The sequence below is a fragment of the Tachypleus tridentatus genome, chromosome 1 (assembly GCF_004210375.1).
Source record: "Tachypleus tridentatus isolate NWPU-2018 chromosome 1, ASM421037v1, whole genome shotgun sequence".
In the NCBI taxonomy this organism is placed as follows: Eukaryota; Metazoa; Arthropoda; class Merostomata; order Xiphosura; family Limulidae; genus Tachypleus; species Tachypleus tridentatus.
Window position 1 is genome coordinate 159,012,261 of NC_134825.1, and position 20,696 is coordinate 159,032,956.

Consider the following 20,696-nt stretch of genomic DNA (forward strand, 5'->3'; position numbering starts at 1 on the left):
AACTAGTCATCATCACCTATGATGTATAAAGGTGCCAGTAGTGAAAAGAAAAACAAGTTTTCAAAAATTAAATTAATATGAGGGTCCAACCCTTCTCATGATTTTCTTCGTGTCATCCTGCGTCACTGTGTCAAGTTTGGTGCTGATTGATCAAAAAATGTGGTAACGTATAAGGATTGGTTTAGTTTCTTTTGAATTTCACGCAAAGCTACACGAGGGCTATCTGCGCTAGCCGTGTCTATTTTGCAGTGTAAGACTAGAGGGAAGGCAGCTAGTCATCACCACCCACCGCCAACTTTTGGACTACTCTTTTACCAACGAATAGTGGAATTGACAGTCACTTTATAGCGCCCCTACTGCTAAAAAGGTGAGCATGGCAAGTGTGACGGGGATTCGAACCCGCGACCCTTTGATTACAAGTCGAGAGTCCTAACCACCAGGCCGTGCAAGGCCTATTACAGTGGAACCTGCAGTGTTGGACATTAGTGCGTAATCACAGTTTTCATGATGAGCACGAATGTTTGTTTATTTGTTTCTAGCTAAGCACAAAGCTACACAAAGAGCTATCTGTGCTCTACCTACCACGGGTATCGATACCAGGTTTCTAGCGACCTGAGACAAGCACAATCAGTTTAGTGGTGTTGTCTGTTTTAATGCTTATTTATGTAGACAAGTTTTAAGACTAAGTTAAATTATATTAGCGCATCCCGGTTCCAACGTTCGATCAAATTACAGGTGGCATTACAGTAATGCTTCGTGAAACGTGTCATGATTTCTAACATGTCATCAAGATTAAGGCACTCTTGCTTCATTTTATGTCAATATAAACGTGTCATGAGTATTAACGTGTCATCAGACATGTGTCATGAATATTGGCGCGTCTTAAGACACGTGTCATCAATTTTAAAGGTATCTCTCCACTGTTTCAGAAACACATACCTCTCATGAATACTAACGTCACCGTAAGCTGAAGGTTGCTCATGTACAGAGTTAATCACGCAGTTCTGCTCAGTGCTAACGCATCTCAACTCAAACATTTTATCAATATACATTTGTCAACAGATAAGTCTCATCAGTTTCAACGTGTTCCAATATTTCAGGAAATACACGAACACACATATATATATATATAAGAACACTTCTCTGTCACGCGATATGACATGTATAATATACTCAAAGAGAAGAAGCACGTGCTTCATCGCTAAAAAAACAGAAACAAAGAGAAATCAGACATGCACGTGAACATTCAGCTAATGATCAAAACAATGTTGTGAGAGTAGCAAGTCATCTTTTGCTAAAAAATGATATATTTGTAAACAAATTTCGTTTAAAATAGTACAGGAAATACTGTTTTGGTCACCAGGTAATAAAACGGTTAAATATGACAACGTGAAAAATTTAAATTGCACAAGTAGAATGTGGAACATGCACGGGAACCAATTGTTGGTTATTTTGTAAGCGACAAACTGACGAAATATGATTCAATACGTAAGATTTGTTTTGTCAGGTATCCTGGCATCCGTTGGTCATAAATAAATAAGAGAAATCTCACCTTGGTATACACGTACGTAATCAATGCAGACATGCTAGCTACCTTTTTAAAATCTTTTTCTCAGAAGGGTTTCATGGAGTTTGGAACTGTTAACGCTTTCAAGTTTTAACTTCCTTAGTACAGTCCAGCATCTGACGGAAAGTAAGAGAGAGGATTTGAGACAAACTTGCGATCATGGACAATGCAACACGATCCCCCGACGATATCGTGACTGTGAGGCCAGGGGCTGGTATGAACCGAGCAGCACTAGTCACGCTAAGCCGATATATAGATAGACTGTTGGCAGGGTTCTTACGTACGATTGTTCTTTTATTCTCCCGGTAAATTCATAATATCAGCGCGTGGTTAAAATTTCCTCATTAACGATCACGTGCGTCTGAGCATTGACAATTTTGTTTAGTCTGTGTTTAAGTCGTTGATCGAACAAGGAATAATTTAGGGCTTAGAATAACGTTTCATACAAAATAATGTGCAGAAACCATGTAGCTACTTTGAAAGATTACCACATGCTTAATACCATGTTTTTCTTTGAAATAAAAATAAATCATTGAACCATGTTTTAATTCTATTCTTTTAAGAAAGATTAAAGATTTAAACGAATATGCCTATAATATTGCCTGCCCTCTTGTGCATGTTATATTATTCATTAATCTGCGCTAGCCGTCCATATTTTAGCAGTGTAAGACTAGAAGGAGAGCAACTAGTCATCACCAGCAACTGCCAAATCTTGGGTTACTCTTTTACCAATAAATAGTAGAATTGGCCCTCACTATATAACGCCTCAACGACAGAAAGGGCCACCACGATTGGTGTGACAGGGATTTGAACCCGTGACCCTCAGATTACGAGTCTAGCGCTCTAACCACCTGGTTATGCCAGGCCAATCATGCTTGGATCTATCAGCGAACAATGAAACAATCTTAAAAAAATAATAATCATAGTAACCTTTGCTAATTTAATAAGGACACGGTATGGCCAGGTGGTTAAGGCACTCGACTCATAATCTGAGGTCGCGGATTCGAATACTCGTCGCACCAAACATGTTCGCCCTCCCAGCCGTGGGGGCGTTATAATGTACGGTCAATCCCACTATTCGTTGGTAAAAGCGTAGTCCAAGAGTTGGCAGTGGGTGGTGATGACTAGCTGCTTTCCCTCTGGTCTTACACTGCTAAATTAGGGATGGCGAGCACAGATAGTCCTCGACTAGCTTTGTGCGAAATTAAAAAACAAACAAACAAACAAAACAAACTATTTCGTACTATTGAAAAGCCTACAAGTCACGAATTTAATCTTATTTGTAGTCAAACATAAAGCTACACAGTAGGATATCAGTGCTCCTGCCCATCACGGGTTTCGAAACCCGGTTTCAAGTCCGAAAACATCACGTTAATGACAGTATCAATAAACACAAGAATGAGAAAAAAAAATGGTGGACACATTTCCTCATTTGGAATAAACGAAAATAAAAATTGTTTTTAAGTGTATTTTTCCTTTCTGTTTCTTGTAATTATTTTAATGAGATTACATCTGATCAGTTCATAAACATCGTGTTTAAATTTTTAGAAAAAACGAAGGACATAACAATTACTTTATGTAGAAACTTTGTTAAACACGAAGCTAAGCCCATGTTAGGCATCGAAACCCGATTTTTAATGCTATATATGAGTCCTCGTACTCACAGATGAGTCACCGGATAGCCACATAGGAACTAAATAATTAATCAAAGTTTAATACTGTCACTAAATTCAAAATTTGGAATCAACCATTTTTATCCTAGTTTTTTACCGCATCAACGTTCCAAAACTAATAAGGCATGACATTAAACTTTTAATGTCACAATTCAAATGTTTTACTTCAGTAACTGAAATATTTCTAAAAAAAAATGTTTTTTTTATAATTTTGAAAGGTGCTTAAATATAAAAAGGGCGGACAAAGAAATGAGTCTCTGTTATTTCCATCTGCAAGTGAGGCATCACAAAGCAAAAGAAAAACCATACTACCAGGATCTAGACTTACAATAAACACTTTCGTCCAATGAGGACTACACCTTTAAAACTTGATGTGTGTGCGAGTGAGAGAGGGGACTCCCCTGCTTCTATTGCATACGCTTACGGGTTTGGAGGCGGTGTACTATGTCAGTCTGACATTTACAGACAAACAGACAGAGTTATGCCATATCACCAAACACCAGTAACTCTAACGCTAGCTGACCATGTCTTTCTCTAATTTTTAAAATTATTTTCCAAACAAAGTATTTTAATAGTTTAAAAATTCAGAACGACGTATACTACAATAGAACATTTTTTCCTGTCAACGCAAGGCTGGACTTTTAGTCTGTGGCGATTGGATGGTGAAATGAAGTTGATTTGTATGGATACCGAGCTGTATGAATTCGTTAAGTCCAAATAATGACCTTAAAATGATCGTTTGAACCTCGACACGAAACACTAGAAAAATGAGTGAGGACAGACAACTGAGGTAAGGACCTTAGGGAGTTTATGTCAATATTCGTTATTACCAATTCCGTAATAACAAGCTTTTACAGCTTTTAGGCTAAGTGGAATAATGTGTTTATGTCTGTTTTATTTTTTAATAAAACTCAGACAATGAATATAGTAAGTGCAGCATGAATAGAAATGTATTATATTCCTAAATCAGTAATTAAAGATACAAATATATTTAGATTTCTTTTGATGTAAGACAGACGAAACTGGTACGGGTCAAAGATCATGTTTCACGTCTTTTTGATTGGTTGTCAATATGTCATAGTTTTACTGTAACTCTGTGAGATTGTTACTTTAACCTGAACAGCAAATTACACGTTTTTTTAAGGACTAAACTACCACAGAATCCGATGAGCCGTGCGTAGCTAATAATAGTTAATGTGTCAGATTGTGGTCAAAGATGTGACCCAACAATTTACTCTCGACAAGATATGTACTTATAAAATTAACAGTAAATCACCCATTCGTCAAAGAGTAGCAACAGTTAATGATGATTGGTCGACTTTTCTGTGGTATACATGCATATGAAACGAACTTTGTGGTGGAAAATTTCGTATTACTGTATATGTCTAATAACACAATAAATATATTATGCTCTTTGGACTTGATTATATATCGGTTTAGCTTATATTTTTAAAATTCATTCGAACTCGTGATAAAAGTTAAAATGTTTGTTTTTCAATTTCATGCACAGCTACTCGAGGGCTGTCTGCGCTAGCTGCCCCTAATTTAGCAGCGTAAGACTAGAGGGAAGGTAGCTAATCATCATCACACAGTAGCACCTCTTGAGCCACTCTTTTACCAATTAATAGTGGGATTGATCGTCACATTATAACGCTTTCACAGCTAAAAAGGCGAGCATGTTTGGTGTGACAGGGATTCGAACCCACGACCCGCGGATTAGGAGTCGAATGTCTTAACCACGTGGCCGTGCCGGTCGAGTTAAAATGGAGACAAATGACAAGAACAGACAAATATCGAGTACCTATATGGACAGAATGTTATTTTTGGAAATAGGCATTATTTAACGAATAATGAAATAACAATGTTGTGGAATAATGGAATAAATACGCCGTTTAAGCTTTGGGAAACTTAAAACCAAAATATTCAAATGTTTATAAATGGAATTTAGATTTCCGCTTGACGTGATCTATGAAAATTAGTTTCGGTTTGTTTTTACTTTCACGGAAACATACTCGAGAGCTATCTGTGACAGACGTTCCTAATTTTGATCAGATGGGCCAGAGGGACGGCAGATATTCAGCAATACCCGTCGTAAATATTAAGGCTACTTTTTTATCAACAGATAGTGTGATTAACCTTCGTATAATAACACTTCCACGGCTGAAAGGGAGTGTGATGTAATGGAGAATCAAACCCACGACCTTTAGATTGCCAGACGAGTGTCTTAACAACATGACTATGCTAGCCACGTAAAATTGTGTGTATATATATAGATATATACACGTAATTTTCTACAGATATTTGAAAAATCTGGAGCATGTTACAAGATTGAAATGTTTGACGTCTTTGCCTTTACAATTGTCTCAAGATATTCATGCTTTCTGGGTCGTTTAGTTTAACACATAATAAAATAATATTTTTTAATAAAAGCGCTTTTTCGAAGCAAACTCTTAAATATTTTGGATAATAAAGTAATTCATTAACTGGTCTGTAATAAATTTGAAGAACATGCGATAACATTCCTAACTTTAAATTCAATGTTTCTGTTTGCGAACTTTTGCTGATCAGCGGAAAGACTAAATATAATAATAATTAATTAATCGATAGTTTCACATCAAGATTATTGCAAGTCAAAATGTGTACACATTTATGAAATTAAGTTTTTACGCAAAGACGGGTCGTCATCTGAGATATCAAACCCAAAGATAAGGATGAAAGTTATTCATATTATACAAAAGCATTAGAACTGATTTTATTATATAGAAACACATTTACGTGCAGAGAACAATACAAAAACAGTGTCCGATTAAAAGAGAGCACTTTCTAAGCGTCGTTGGACAGTAATTTTTTGGGAGCTGATATCAGGTAAGACTATGAGAATTGTGAGTTTCTTTGATACACGTCGGGAAAAAGCCATCAGAAGAAAACAGGCCCTCCTTGTTTGTTTTTGAATTTCGCGCAAAGCTACACGAAGACTATATGTGCTAGCCGTCCCTAATTTAGCAGTGTAAGACAAGAGGGAAGGCAGCTAGTCATCACCGCTCACCGCTAACTTTTGGACTACTCTTTTACCAACGAATAGTGGGATTGACCGTCACATTATAACGCCCCATGGCTGAAAGGGCGAGCATATTTAGTGTGACTGGGATTCGAACTCGGGACCCTCAGATTACGAGTCAAGCGCCCTGCTAACTTAGGGACGGCTAGCACAGATAGCCCTCGAGTAGTTTTGTGCGAAATTCTAAAACAAACAAACAAACAAATTATATAGAAAAATATAAACATTGGAAATGAGAGTCATTTTTATTATATAGAAGCATTAAGTTTGTGTTTTATGAGACTAAGATTGATATCTGTGAGCTACCTGTGCTCTTACTATCATGGGTATCGAAACTCGGTTTTTTTCTAGCTGTGTGAGTCCGCAGACTTTCTGCGGTGCCACTGGGAGGCATTGGGCTAAAAGCCAGTTATCAACGTTTAGGTTATTAGTAAGTTAAATATTAGTAGATAACTGTAAATAGTATTAGATAATTTTTATTATTATTATTGAACATCAGTTAAACTATAATTTTTAGGTATAAATCATAAGCTACAGTGAATTACATTAATTAGATTATTCCGTTTTTAAGCAGAATACTTAGCAGGGTAAAACCTGATTACAAATTCACACTTCCATTTATATAAATTACGCTTCGTTAGGTACAACGTGTCTGTCGCGTTTAGTAAATCGTTTTTGTTCCGTAGTAAAACCTTTATTTGCTTTACATGATCACGTTTTGGAAAACTCAGTTGAAAATAATTTCCTGTTTACTGGTTACAAACTCGTATATTTCATTCTTTAAGTCAACGTATAAAAAAGGAAAGAAAGGTTCAATTTGTTCAAGTTAATACAAATGAGTGTGCGTATGTGTTTTCTTATAGCAAAGCCACATCGGGCCATCTGCTCAGTCCACCAATTGAACTCCTGATTTTAGTGCATCAGCTGGGGACGTAATACAAATGATGGTCTGACATGTCCAGGTGGTTAGGGTGCTCGATTCGTAATCTGAAGGTCGCAGGTTTGAATCCTCGTCATACCAAACATGCTCTCCCTTCTGGCCGTGGTGGCGTTATAATGTTCCGTTAATCCCACTATTTGTTGGTAAAAGAGTAGCCCAAGAGTTAGAGGTGGCTGGTCACGACTAGCTGCCTTCCCTCTAATATTGTACTGCTAAATTAGGGACGATTAGCGGAGATAGCATTTGTGTCGCTTTGCGTGAATTTAAAAAAAAAAAAAAGCAAATACAAATGATATGTCGTTGATTTGCTGTTTAAATTAACATAATTCAGTGTCTTATTTTATGTAAGACGATTGTCTAGATATAAAAAAGATATTATTCTGAAATTTTGTGTTTGTTTTAACCAGTAAGTCTTTGAATTTACAACGTTATAATCAAGAGTTTTTCGGTATACACAGCAAAGAGCCAATTTTACCTTTGCTTTAACAAAACACACATTTTGTTCAGAATTTCACACTAAGTTGCTCGAGGGAAATCTGTGCTAGTCGTTCATCATATAGCAGCGATAGATTGTAAGGAAGGAAACTTGTCAACACCACCCACCGCCACCCCTTGGGCTGCTTCTTTACCAACGAATAGTGGGATTGATCGTGGCATTATAACGTCCCCACCACTGAAAGGGCGAGCATGTTTGGTACGACGGGGATTCGAACCTGCGACCCTCAGATTACAATTCGAGTACCTTAACCACCTGGCCATACCGGGCCTATTCAACCTTTTCATGTGAACATTATATGATCATTTTGGATTTAATTAAAAATAATTTTAATTATCTGTTAATATTCACACCACCTCTAAGGTAAATCTTTTGTTATATATGTTATATTTACCTACAGGGTACTACACCCGATCTCTAACATACCTGAGATAAAGATAAAACATTTATTCTCAGAGCACTTAACAGAGAATAAAAACAGAAACAACTGTATTAAAATACGAAATATTTACTGTACGAGTCCCACGTATCAATTCAAAACGTCATACCTATGTAATTAAAAGTGTCTACAGATTTACTACGATTAGTCTTAAAGGTCAATAATGTGATGATGAGAGAGTGGCTCCCCCTCTTTTCTTTTTTTTGTTTTCCAGTGACTTACTACATATTATTGGTTACTCATTTACAACATTTTTAAAATGTTATTCCTTATTTATTTCTGAAGGAATTCTGTTTAGTTTTGTTTTACTTTGGTTCATTGTTGCTTTCATATTCTGTTGATCTTGTCAAACAAATAAATAAAGACCTCTTACAGGAGAGGTCTGTTTTACCTATTTTCTGAAATACTGTAACGCCTCTAGAGACGCTCACCTTGAGAGATTCTCTGTTTCTTTGCGTTCACTCTACAAAGAGTCTTTGTTTCTTTGCTTTCACTCTACAGAGATTCTATGTTTCCTTGAGTTCACTCTACAGGGATTCTCTGTTTCCTTGCGTTTACTCTACAGAGATTCTCTATTTCTTTGCTTTCAGTCTACAGGGATTCTCTGTTTCTTCGCGTTCACTCTACAGGGATTGTGGTAAAGGCTTTGCTAAGCGGGAAGCGGCAGTTTGCGAGTGAATTAAACTACAGCTGTTCTATTCCTCAGATTGAGTGAATTAAACTACAGCTGTTCTACTCCTCAGATTGAGTGAATTAAACTACAGCTGTTCTACTCCTCAGATTTCCCACACTCTTTTAAAACTCATCCACCTTTTATTTATTGTTTTATTTGAAACGAGCAGGAAATTGCCCTCAATAAACGTAAAATTTCCCAAACTAAGGAATACTTCGCGCCTCAAAAACTAATGTTATTGGTGTTATATCACGACCTTTTCTTTTTTTGTATTATCAACCATTTAATTACCACAAAATTTTAAAAGTGAGCTAGCAACAAAGCCAGCTCCGAGTTCAAGGTCACTCCTGACATGAAAGGGCTTTCCTGAGTTGAGGATAGCTCTTAATAGGACAGGGTTCTTTTAAGTTGAGGGTATCTCAAGATATGACAGGGTTCTTGTAAGCTGAAGGTAACTCCTGATAAGACAGAGCTCTTCTGAGTTGACAGTAACTCCTGAAATAACAGGGCTTTTCGGAGTTGAGGGCCACTCTTGATATTACAGGACTCTTCTGAGTTTAGGGTCACTCCTGATATGACAATGCTCTTGTAAGTTAAGGGTTACTCTCGATATGATAGGACTTTTCTGATTTGAGGGTCAGTTCTAATTGGACAGGGCTCTTCTACGTTGAGGTGTATTCGTGAAATGAGAGGGCGCTACTATAAGGTGTTAACTGTCTGTCGACATTCCTTTTGCATTTGTTTTCCATGTTCAAGCTTTGTTGCTTTGTGTCAAAGAGCTAATTAAAAATGTAAATATATAATATATGTATATTTATGTAATTACAGGCACAACAAAACTTGAATAAATGTTGTTCTAACTCAAATGTATTTGCATTACTAACCCCAGCTTAAGAGAGAACTACATAAAGTACTCAGTAGTTTACCACTTATGGTATCACAAGTTTGTTTTTGGCCAGTTCAAAGAAACGCTAAAGAAAACAATGCACTATATAATTTTCTAGCTAATATTTTGCCTCCCAGTGGCTCAGCGGTACGTCTGCGGACTTATAACGCTGAAAACCGGGTTGCGATACACGTGGTGGGCAGAGCACATATAGCCCATTGTGTAGCTTTGTGCTTCATTCAAAAACAAAACAACAGCTAATAGTTTTTCAATGAAAGAAATTAGGAATTAATTTACCGATCAATCACACAGCTCATTATTTAATATATATTATTATTATTCTTAAATTAGAAACTTTTGTTTTGTTAACAAGAATGTGGTATTTTAATCAACCTAAGTGTCCAAAGTATGTTCTTTATTATGTAAGACGTCAATCTTACGAAATATACACGTGCATGTACGGCCCGGCATGGCCAGGTGGGTTAAGGCGTTCGGCTCGTGATTTGAGGGTCTCAGGTTCCAATCCCGATCGCACCAAACATGTTCGCTCTTTCAGCCATGGGGCATTATAAGTGACGGTCAATCCCACTATTCGTTGGTAAAAGAGTAGTCCAAGAGTTGGTGGTGAGCGGTGATGACTAGTTGCCTTCCCTCTAGTTTTACACTGCTAAATTAGGGACGGCCAGCTCAGATAGCCCTCCAGTAGCTTTGCGCGAAATTCAAACAAACAAACAAAACGTGCGTATATATGCAAGCTTTGTTCCTTCCAACTTACCGCGTGATGATTTGAGCATGTGCCAAGATTAGTATTAAAATATCTGATAAATTTGATTGTCTCAGCAGAAACGATTGATAGAAATTCGCTAACATTTACACACACAGAATGGTATTTCACTAAAATAGTTCTGTTTTAACGCTGGTTTAAGATATATACGACATAAAAGTTGGCTAATATCTCCATCTTACGACTCACAATACCAAGCTATGAGGCAAAACCGGAGTTCTGTCTTTTAACTGAAAACAAAAAGGCTTAGCGTCGATGTGTGTACATAAGAGGCTAAGGCGTATTTTGTAAATAAAAGGCAAGAAAGACAAAGATTAAGAATGAAACAAACTGTGTCACATTTAGATCATCTACGTTATTGGACTTCAATTAAACTTGTAATTTACAAACAATTGAAAATATAAGTTCTTGTGGAAACCCGAATTATGTTATACACATATGTTATAAACATTCTCCCTCTTTCAGCCATGGGGCATTATAATGTGACGGTCAATCCCACTATTCGTTGGTAAAAGAGTAGCTCAAGAGTTGGCGGTGAGTGGTAATGACTAGCTGTCTTCCCTGTAGTCTTACACTGCTAAATTAGAGACGGCTAGCACAGATAGCCCTCGTATAGCTTTGCGCGAGATTCAAAAACAAACAAACAATTAAAGGAATTTGACATAACATTAATTAAAATTTGGGTTTATAAGTTAATGTATCATAGAACAGGTCATCGATAACTGCGAATAACTAGAAAATGATAAAAAAAATAATACGTATGGATTGTTGACTTCAGCTAGAAGTAATATTTTATACCATTTTAAAACAAATCATTAAACACTGATAGTTTAGAAATTATAATAACACAATAACATTTAAAATGGTTAATATCCATTTCGTACCTTCTTTGTCATATTCGTTACAGGAAAACATTAAAAATAATTTCAGCTTTCCATTTTATATCATGCTCGTCCTTTCAGCCGTGGGGTCGTTATAATGTTGTGGTCAATCCACTGGTAAAACAGTATCCCAAGAGTTGGCGGTGGGTGGTGATGACTAGCTGCCTCCCATCTAGTCTTAAACTGCTAAATTAGGGACGACTAGCGCAGATAGTTCTTGTGTAGCTTTGCGCGACATTCAAAACAAACAAACCACTCATTCGCTTTTGTAATACACAATGAGTGTATGTATGTGTGTGTGTATTTTACGCCTCAATATATCAATCTATTTCCGCTGCTTTTCAGCGATGTTTTGCAAACGAAAAGTACCAACGAGATTTAAACACTCACCTAAAACAAACAGTAGAGAACAAAATGTAAACATTTAACGCGACCACTCGAAAGTCCTTTTATAGGTACACCTGTAATTTTCTCTTGCAAATGAATACAACATTCCCAGTAGTTTCGATCACCCCTTGCTCAGTTATGCGGGTATTATTAACCCGCATACAAACTATAATTCTCCTGCTCTGTTGCCGCCAAACTTGTTAGGGTTATTTACATAACCATTAACTAGTAGTCACATTGTGAGAACGCCAACACTATAGCTGATGCAAAAACACGTTTGCTAACATCTTAATAAATGATCTGTGAATATCAAATCATTTCGATTTTATTTTGTTCCATTAGAACACATTTACTGTTTTTGTCGTTGTTTTATCAATACTGCCCACAAGGACATTAAATAAAGATTATCTGTTCGCAATAGAACAAAAACGACATGTTCACATCTGAAGTCTTTATGAACTTGACACATAACACCAACTGGCGCTGAATTACCACATCTCCTTCTAAATGATTTTTTAAATGAATGATATATCATGTAACTGATTATAAAGACATAATGGTTCTTTCACTGAATAGTGATCATAGAATGATTCACGTCAAACTCACTACAATATTCTTCCTGGTGAAATATTATGGTTCTTTCACTGAATGGATGTCAAACAAAATGATTCACATCAAACTGACTACAATATTCTTCTTTGTGAAATGTTATGGGATTCTTTCACTGAATGGATGTCAGATAAAATGATTCACATCAAACTAACTGCAATATTCTTCCTTGTGAAATATTATGGTTCTTTCACTGAATGGATGTCAGATAAAATGATTCACATCAGACTGACTACAATATTCGTCTTTATGAAATATTATGGTTCTTTCACTGAATGGATGTCAAACAAAATGATTCACATCAGACTGACCACAATATTCTTCCTTGTGAAATATTATGGTTCTTTCACTGAATGGATGTCAGATAAAATGATTCACATCAGACTGACCACAATATTCGTCTTTATGAAATGTTATGGTTCTTTCACTGAATGGATGTCAGATAAAATGATTCACATCAAACTAACTACAATATTCTTCCTTGTGAAATGTTATGGGGTTCTTTCACTGAATGGATGTCAGATAAAATGATTCACATCAAACTGGCTACAATATTCGTCTTTATGAAATGTTATGGTTCTTTCACTGAAAGGATGTCAAACAAAATGATTAACATCAAACTAACTACAATATTCTTCCTTGTGAAATGTTATGGGGTTCTTTCACTGAATGGATGTCAGATAAAATGATTCACATCAGACTGACCACAATATTCGTCTTTATGAAATATTATGGTTCTTTCACTGAATGGATGTCAGATAAAATGATTCACATCAAACTAACTACAATATTCTTCCTTGTGAAATATTATGGTTCTTTCACTGACTGGATATCAGATAAAGTGATTCACATCAAACTGACTACAATATTCGTCTTTATGAAATGTTATGGTTCTTTCACTGAAAGGATGTCAAACAAAATGATTAACATCAAACTAACTACAATATTCTTCCTTGTGAAATATTATGGTTATTTCACTGAATGGATGTCAGATAAAATGATTCACATCAGACTGACCACAATATTCGTCTTTATGAAATGTTATGGTTCTTTCACTGAAAGGATGTCAAACAAAATGATTCACATCAAACTGACTACAATATTCTTCTTTGTGAAATGTTATTGTTCTTTCACTGAATGGATGTCAGATAAAATGATTCACATCAAACTGACCACATCATATCTCCTTATAAATCCTAATGAACTTTTCGCTGAAAGCATTCAGCTTAGAAACGAAAATCAATTCACACTAAACTGGAAATTTTTGGTTTGTTTTAATTTCGCACAAAGCTACACGAGGGCTATCTGCGCTAGCTATCCCTAATTTAGCACTGTAAGACTAGAGGGAAGGCAGCTAGTCATCACTACCCATGGCCAGCTCTTGGGCTACTATTTTACCAATGAATAGTGGATAAACCGTAACATTATAACGCCCCCACGGCTGAAATGGCGAGCATGTTTGGTGTAACGGAGATTTGAATCCGCAAACCCTCAGGTTACGAGTCGAGTGCCTTAACCACCTGGCTATGTCGTGTCAAACTGAGAATTCTACTTGATTTGTTAATACATAATAAATTAGTAATACACCTAACACAGTCAGCAATGTTACAATCAAAACTTTCTGACAGTTGATGTAGTAAACGAATGCTTGTGAGTTTTGTAAGTCCTCGTCCTCACTACAATTGCGAATCAACTAAGTGAAACGTAAATAATGCTTTTGAGATTCTTCCACGAATATTTACAAATGTTAAAATGAAAATGGTTAAAAATCTACTTTTAGAGAGTTACAATTTATATTTACTGACGATAAAAATTTTCGTATCCATTACAGAAATATCTCATTAATTTGTCAACTGGCTAATTTATCAAACTACAACAGTCCGCCGCTGGTACACCGATAAGTCTTCAGATTTACAACGCTAAAAACACGGGTTCGATTCCCCTCGGTGAACACAGTAGATAGATAATCCGATGAGGCTTTGCTATAAGAAAAAACACAAAAGCTACAGGCCTGGCATGGCCAGGTGGTTACGGTACTCGATTCATAATCCGAGGGTCGCGGGTTCGAATCCCGGTCGCACCAAACATGCTCGCCCTTTCAGCCGAGGGGCGTTATAATGTGATGGTCAATCCCCTATTCGTGCTAAATTAAGGACGGTTAACGCAGAATAGCCCTCGAGTTGCTTTGTGCAAAATTCTAAAACAAACAAACAATTTTTTTTAAGATTCTAGAGAACGTTTGGTTGTGTCTAATAATATAGACACATGTTCTTGTTCGTATTTAGCTGATTTTGAAGTAAAAAACTGTAAACTGATCACAACAAAAATATAAAGAAAATTGAAAATACTATATTTTGATTCTAATTTATAAAGCTTTAAAGAAACAAAATGGAAGAGATTATCAATCCATCAAGGATGTCCCTTCCAGCTCCAGAGTATAACCATTCTTCATTGCTCATGTATTCATCCAATTTTTTCTAGAATAATTTTTCTGCCTCTACCACCTTTGAAGGCAACTCATTCCAAAAACCAACCATCCTATTTAAAAAGTGATACTGTCCAAACTGCAGATGGCTTCTATGCTGACAAAATTCGAACTTATAACTTCTTGTTCTATTGTTTTTATTGCTAAACACAAAAAAACGTTTGATAGATCTACATTATCAATATCCTCAATAATCTTAAACACTTCAATCAAATTCCCCCTGAACTGTCTCCTCTCCAGAGAAAACAAATTTAAAGATTTTAGTCTCTCCTCACAGGTCAGTCCCATCATCCTAGGTATCATCCTAGTGGCTCTTCTCTGAACCTTCTCCAACAATTCAATGTCCTTCCTGAGTAAGGGATGTAAAAACTGTGTACAGTATATTAAATGAGGCGTTATAGGTGAAGCAGTAATATCCCTTATATTCAATGTTTCTATAGCTGCTACCAAACATCCTCTGAGCCCTATTACTAACTACGATACACTGTTTATGTGACTTAATTAAGTTTTAAATCACAGTGTCAATGTTGTTTTCTTCATCCACAGTATTGAACAATTCATAACAAAAATTTGAACTGTGAAAACCTGTATATATATCACCTTACATTTTAAACAGTTAAACATCACCTTCCATATACTGGCATCAAATGATCTAGATCTCCCTATAAGTTTGCATCATCTTTGATACAGTTAAATAATCTAAAAATCTTAATGTTAATATAGCCATGTTACATGTAGTTAATGGTTAATCCGTTAAAGAATATCGAACTTAAACAAGTAAAGATATTATAAGGAAAATTAAAGAATGCCACAAAAATATTTTTCTCGTTAATTAATGATATAGTGAATGTTCAAAGTGAAAAAAGCGAACAGATCATGCACTGTTAGATTCGAAGAGAGAGAATCACAGATGGTCTCATCTGTCTTGGTCTTAATATTAATGAACTTAAGTCTCAGATCGACTTAAGGAGAAAGTATTAAAATGTTCAATTAAATACTTATTTAATATTAGTAAAATCGTTTATAATGAAGACGATAAACATTTAGAATTATTCTCAAATACTATACCTATTAATGATTGTTTGTTTGTTTGTTTTTGAATTTCTTACAAAGCTACTCGAGGGCTATCTGTGCTATCCGTTCCTAATTTAGCAGTGTAAGACTAGAGGGAAGACAGCTAGTCATCACCACCCACCGCCAACTTTTGGGCTACTCTTTTACCAACGAATAGTAGGATTGACCGTAACATTATAAAGCCCCCACGGCTGGGAGGACGAGCATGTTTGGCGCAACGGGGATGCGAACCCGCGACCCTCAGATTACGAGTCGCACGCATTAACACGTTTGGTCATGTCGGGCCCACCTATTAATGAATAGCTTCTAATAAATATAATAATACACAAAATGTTTCTTAGTCATCACCGTTTAGTGGATTGATGATAATTCGATTTTGTAGCAACTATTAACACCCCGTACGTTGGTGTTTATGCAATATAAAAGTAATGAAAATCACTGCTACCAAACAAGTTGTTTTTTCTTTATTCAAACTAAAGGTAAATAAAATTACAACTAACCAAAAAATGCTTAATCTTATTTATTCAGATTAAAGGTAACTAAAACCTCTACTGCCAAAAAGTTGTAGTTTCTTAATTTTCAAGGTACCTAAAATCTCTACTACCTAAACGATTAGTTTTATTTATCTAGAATCAAGGTAAGCAAAACCTTTGCTACCAAAAAGTTGTTGCTTATTAAGACTAGAGGTACCCAAAATCACTGCTACCAAAAATATTGTTTTTGTTTATCTAGACTCAGGGTAACTAAGACCTCTCCGACCACAAAAAAAAAGTTCTTTATTTACACTAAAGGTAAATTAAATCTCTGTTATCAAAAATAATAAAAAAAAATTGTGTGGTTTATCTACACCAAAGGTAACTAATCAATACTATAGAAAAGGTTGGTTTTGTTTATTTTGACTCAAGGTAACTGAAATCACAGCTACCAACAAAAGGAGTCCCGTGTTATGAGCTAAATAATTCAAAAGCAGATTGCTTTTACAAATAAAGTGTAATTATTCGCCTAAAGGATGGGAGTGAATTGAACAATGGTGCTTTAAGTTATTCAGAAGTGGTTCTGATATAAATATAAAGGTAGCAATTATATAAAGATCTTTCAGAAAGGCGTCCTCATTCACGTGTATATAAATATGTGTGTGTGTGTGTATATATATATATATAGAAGAGATGAAAGCAGACGATACAACAGTCATGACAACCAACACTGCCATCCTTGAGGGTACTCACGACTATTAGTTAGTCAGAAAAAGCTTAAAGGTTAGTAAACATTCTGTAAATGTTTTGATACCGACCAAATCACTGAACGTTTCCAAGTCTCTTGACTTCTAGAGAGGGCTGGTAGAGAGCGACACGAGGCCTGAAGCAATGAACGTGATTCGCGTCAGTTGAATATGAATGTGGGGTGTTTTAGATAGTCAGACTCCTGCTGAGAGAAAATCGAACTAATAAGAGGAATAAAGAGAGTGAGATCGACTTTGTTCACGACCGACTCAACCGGGCCATGCCTGTTTGGAACGTACGTAGTTCACCAAAAGATATCCATATCAAATGAGGATGATGTTGTCAGGGTTGAACTTGTAGAAGTGTTTAGACTCACACGAGTTATGAATTATCAATGTTCATACATGTTTATGATATACAATACCACCCACACACTCTTTCAAAACATAAGCTGTTGGATATATGTAGATACATACAGTTATGCTCTAAGTCAGTACGTTTCCAAAATAAACGCACCATTTTGCAAAGTTTGAGAAAACGACGTTCAGATATTTATTATTTTGCAACAGTAACCAGTAAACAGTCACCAAAATTCGAACAGCTGGAAAGACTAAATTCATTTCTGGAAACAAATAATTATATTTCGAAGTGATTGAAGTTATTTTAGTAATTTAACAGAAGTAATCGTTCGACTCAGCGAGGGAAATTAAATGTTTATGATACTTGCGGGCTTGTTTTACTAGTAACCACATATTAAGCCATAAGTTTTGAGAAATTATGTTAAAAACATTTCAGTTTTTTTTCACATATAACATATTTCAGTCTTATGCTGTTTAACTCTTCCTTTAATTAAGCACTAGAACTAGAACTTTATAAAAACAGTTCCATATGTGCGATTAACTGTATTGATTCAATTTATTAATATGCATGACGTTTCATTATTCAAAGCCGAACGAAGTGGGGCTTCAGTAGAGAGCTGTTGTTTGTAAATAAACACAAGGCTACACAATGAGCTATCTGTGCCCTGCCCACCACAGTTGAGATAAATTGAAACTATTAGCAGAAGTTCAGCTGTGGCAAATACAACCATAGAACTACACCATCTTCCAAAGTAAATTTCACATGAGAAATGAAACCAGAACTTAAAAATCAAGAGCAAGAATGAACCCTAAAACCCATAACGTTCCATACATAAAATTAACATTTACAGTTTCTTTATTTTAACCGCAAAAAAACAAAGCGACTTAAAAGCAGACAGATAGTGATGCTACCCAGTATATATGTCTTAATCTTAATATACATTTCTTGAAATAGTTACACAGTTGCAAAACGAAACCTGTAATGCCTGAATAAATAAGAACCAATTTATTAAACCAAATTATTGTACTATAAAACTATGGAGTACTGTGTGAATGTTTTCTTATGGTAAAGTCGCATAGGTCCTTCTGTCCGCTATGCCCAATTAGAGGAATCGAATCCCTGATTTTAGCGGTTGTGAGACTGCAGACTTGTCTTTGAACTACTGGGGGGTAACTCCACTAAGATCACTGGAAAGGTGGTGAATGTTCAGTTGGTTATAACCCAAACCCCATCGGCATGGCCAAGCGTGTTAAGGCGTTCGACTCGTAATTCGAGATTCGCGGGTTCCAATCCTCGTACCACCAAACATGCTCGCCCTTTTAGCCGTGAGGACGTTATAATATAACGGTCAATCCCACTATTCGTTGGTAAAAGAGTAGCCCAAGAGTTAGCGGTGGATGGTGACGACTAGCGGCTTTCCCTCTAGTTTTACACCGCTAAATTAGGGACGGCTAGCGCAAATAGCCCTTTGCGCGAAATTAAAAACAAACAAACAAACAAACCAAACGCCATCTTTTAGTGATACAAGAAACGGTGTGATAGCATAATATAAAATATATTGCAATGACAAGAACTTAGACTGAATGTTATCTTCGCCTTTGTGTTCAAAGTTATAAGCAAATAATTTCTTTCACTTAACGTGTTGTGTTGTCAAATACAGAAAATTCATTGGTCGTGTTTTTACTATTATGAATTATTGACCACTTTTATCTTTAATGCTCAACTACATGTTCTATATAAAATTATAAATCACGGGATAGCAATCTAAAAAGTGCTTTGCGTTTTAGCTACGTGAATCGTGATCCATCTTATAGTCTGTCACAACGGGATAGCAACTTAAAAAAATTGTTTTGCGTTTAAATTACGTAAATTGTAATCCATCTAATAGTATATCACAACGGGATAGCAACTTAAAAAGTGCTTTGCTTTCCAACTACGTGAATCGTGATCCATTCAATAGTCTGTCGCCACGTAATATCAAATTAAAAAGTGCTTTGCGTTTAAAATACATAAATCGTAATCTATCTTATAGTCTGACACTGTGGGATATCCGTTGGTTTGATTTGTAGCAATGTGATGTTTTTAGCGAGTTAACCTACGTTTTCTCTTCCCTAATAGCATTATTCTCTCCAGTTTAATAGCCTCAGTGCATATTTTGCTATCTATTTTTATCCACTGAATATTATTGATGTAACAAGCTTTGGATGCTGAGTTATCTTGGCAAGCTTTGTAACTTTCAATGTGGAGTTGCTCGAATTCTTTTCCAAATGAATTTTTACGTGATTTATTTAATAGTTTGTTACCACGAAACGTCCACTTAAAAAATTCTTTATCAGTTAAGTTTAGATTTCATAAAGATTGGAAAAAGAATGAAACGTTTGTTAAAACGTTAAACAGAATAGTTAAACTGACACAAGACTGGAGTTAAACCAATAAAATAACTGAATAATATTTGATTTTGTATTTTAGTTACATGTACTAGCACTTCTGTTTTTTCTGGGTAGCCAAACACTTTATGTTTAGCTTATCACTGTTACATATGGTCATACTATGGGATGATCCATTTAAAAATTACAAGTTACAAGTACTAGCACATCTGGTCTATCTGAGTAACCAAACACTTTATGTTTAGCTAATCACTGTTACATATGGTCAGACTATGGGATGGTCCATTTAATAGTTACAAATTGCATGTAATAGCACGTTTGATTTATCTGGGTAACCAAACACTTTATGTTTAGCTACTCATTGTTACACCTGGTCAGACTATGAGATGATCCATTTGATAGTTACAAATTACATGTACTAGCACATCTGGTTTATCTGGGTAACCAAACACTCTATGTTTAGCTACTCACTGTTAAACCTGGTCAGACTGTCGGAAGAGCCATTTAATAGTTACCACCTGGTAAAAAAGATGTTCTACCAATTAAAAGTACAACATTATCTTATGTGAACTTAATTGGAATTAAAAACTATACGATATTTATCTTTAGCTTCACAAAACGTACTGATTAAAAAATATGCACTTATATCTAACCAGTACACTCCATTACATACTCTTTTGAAACCAGTGTATCAAGTTATACAAGAACCGTTTTCCCATCAATTCGGCGAGAGGAAACAAGAAATAAAGTTGCAAATTTTGAAAAACGGTTGAAAAA

General features: G+C 35.7%; 1 protein-coding gene across 1 annotated transcript in view; it reads left to right on the top strand.

The window, feature by feature from the left end:
- Window positions 1-3,686: 3,686 nt before the first annotated feature.
- Window positions 3,687-20,696, top strand: part of LOC143228849 (uncharacterized) — an 87,330-nt gene continuing 70,320 nt past the window's right edge. The window contains exon 1 of the mRNA XM_076460254.1: window positions 3,687-4,030. Within this exon, the coding sequence (XP_076316369.1) occupies window positions 4,008-4,030 (23 nt within the window). The 5' untranslated portion in view covers window positions 3,687-4,007. The remainder of the gene's footprint in view (window positions 4,031-20,696) is intronic.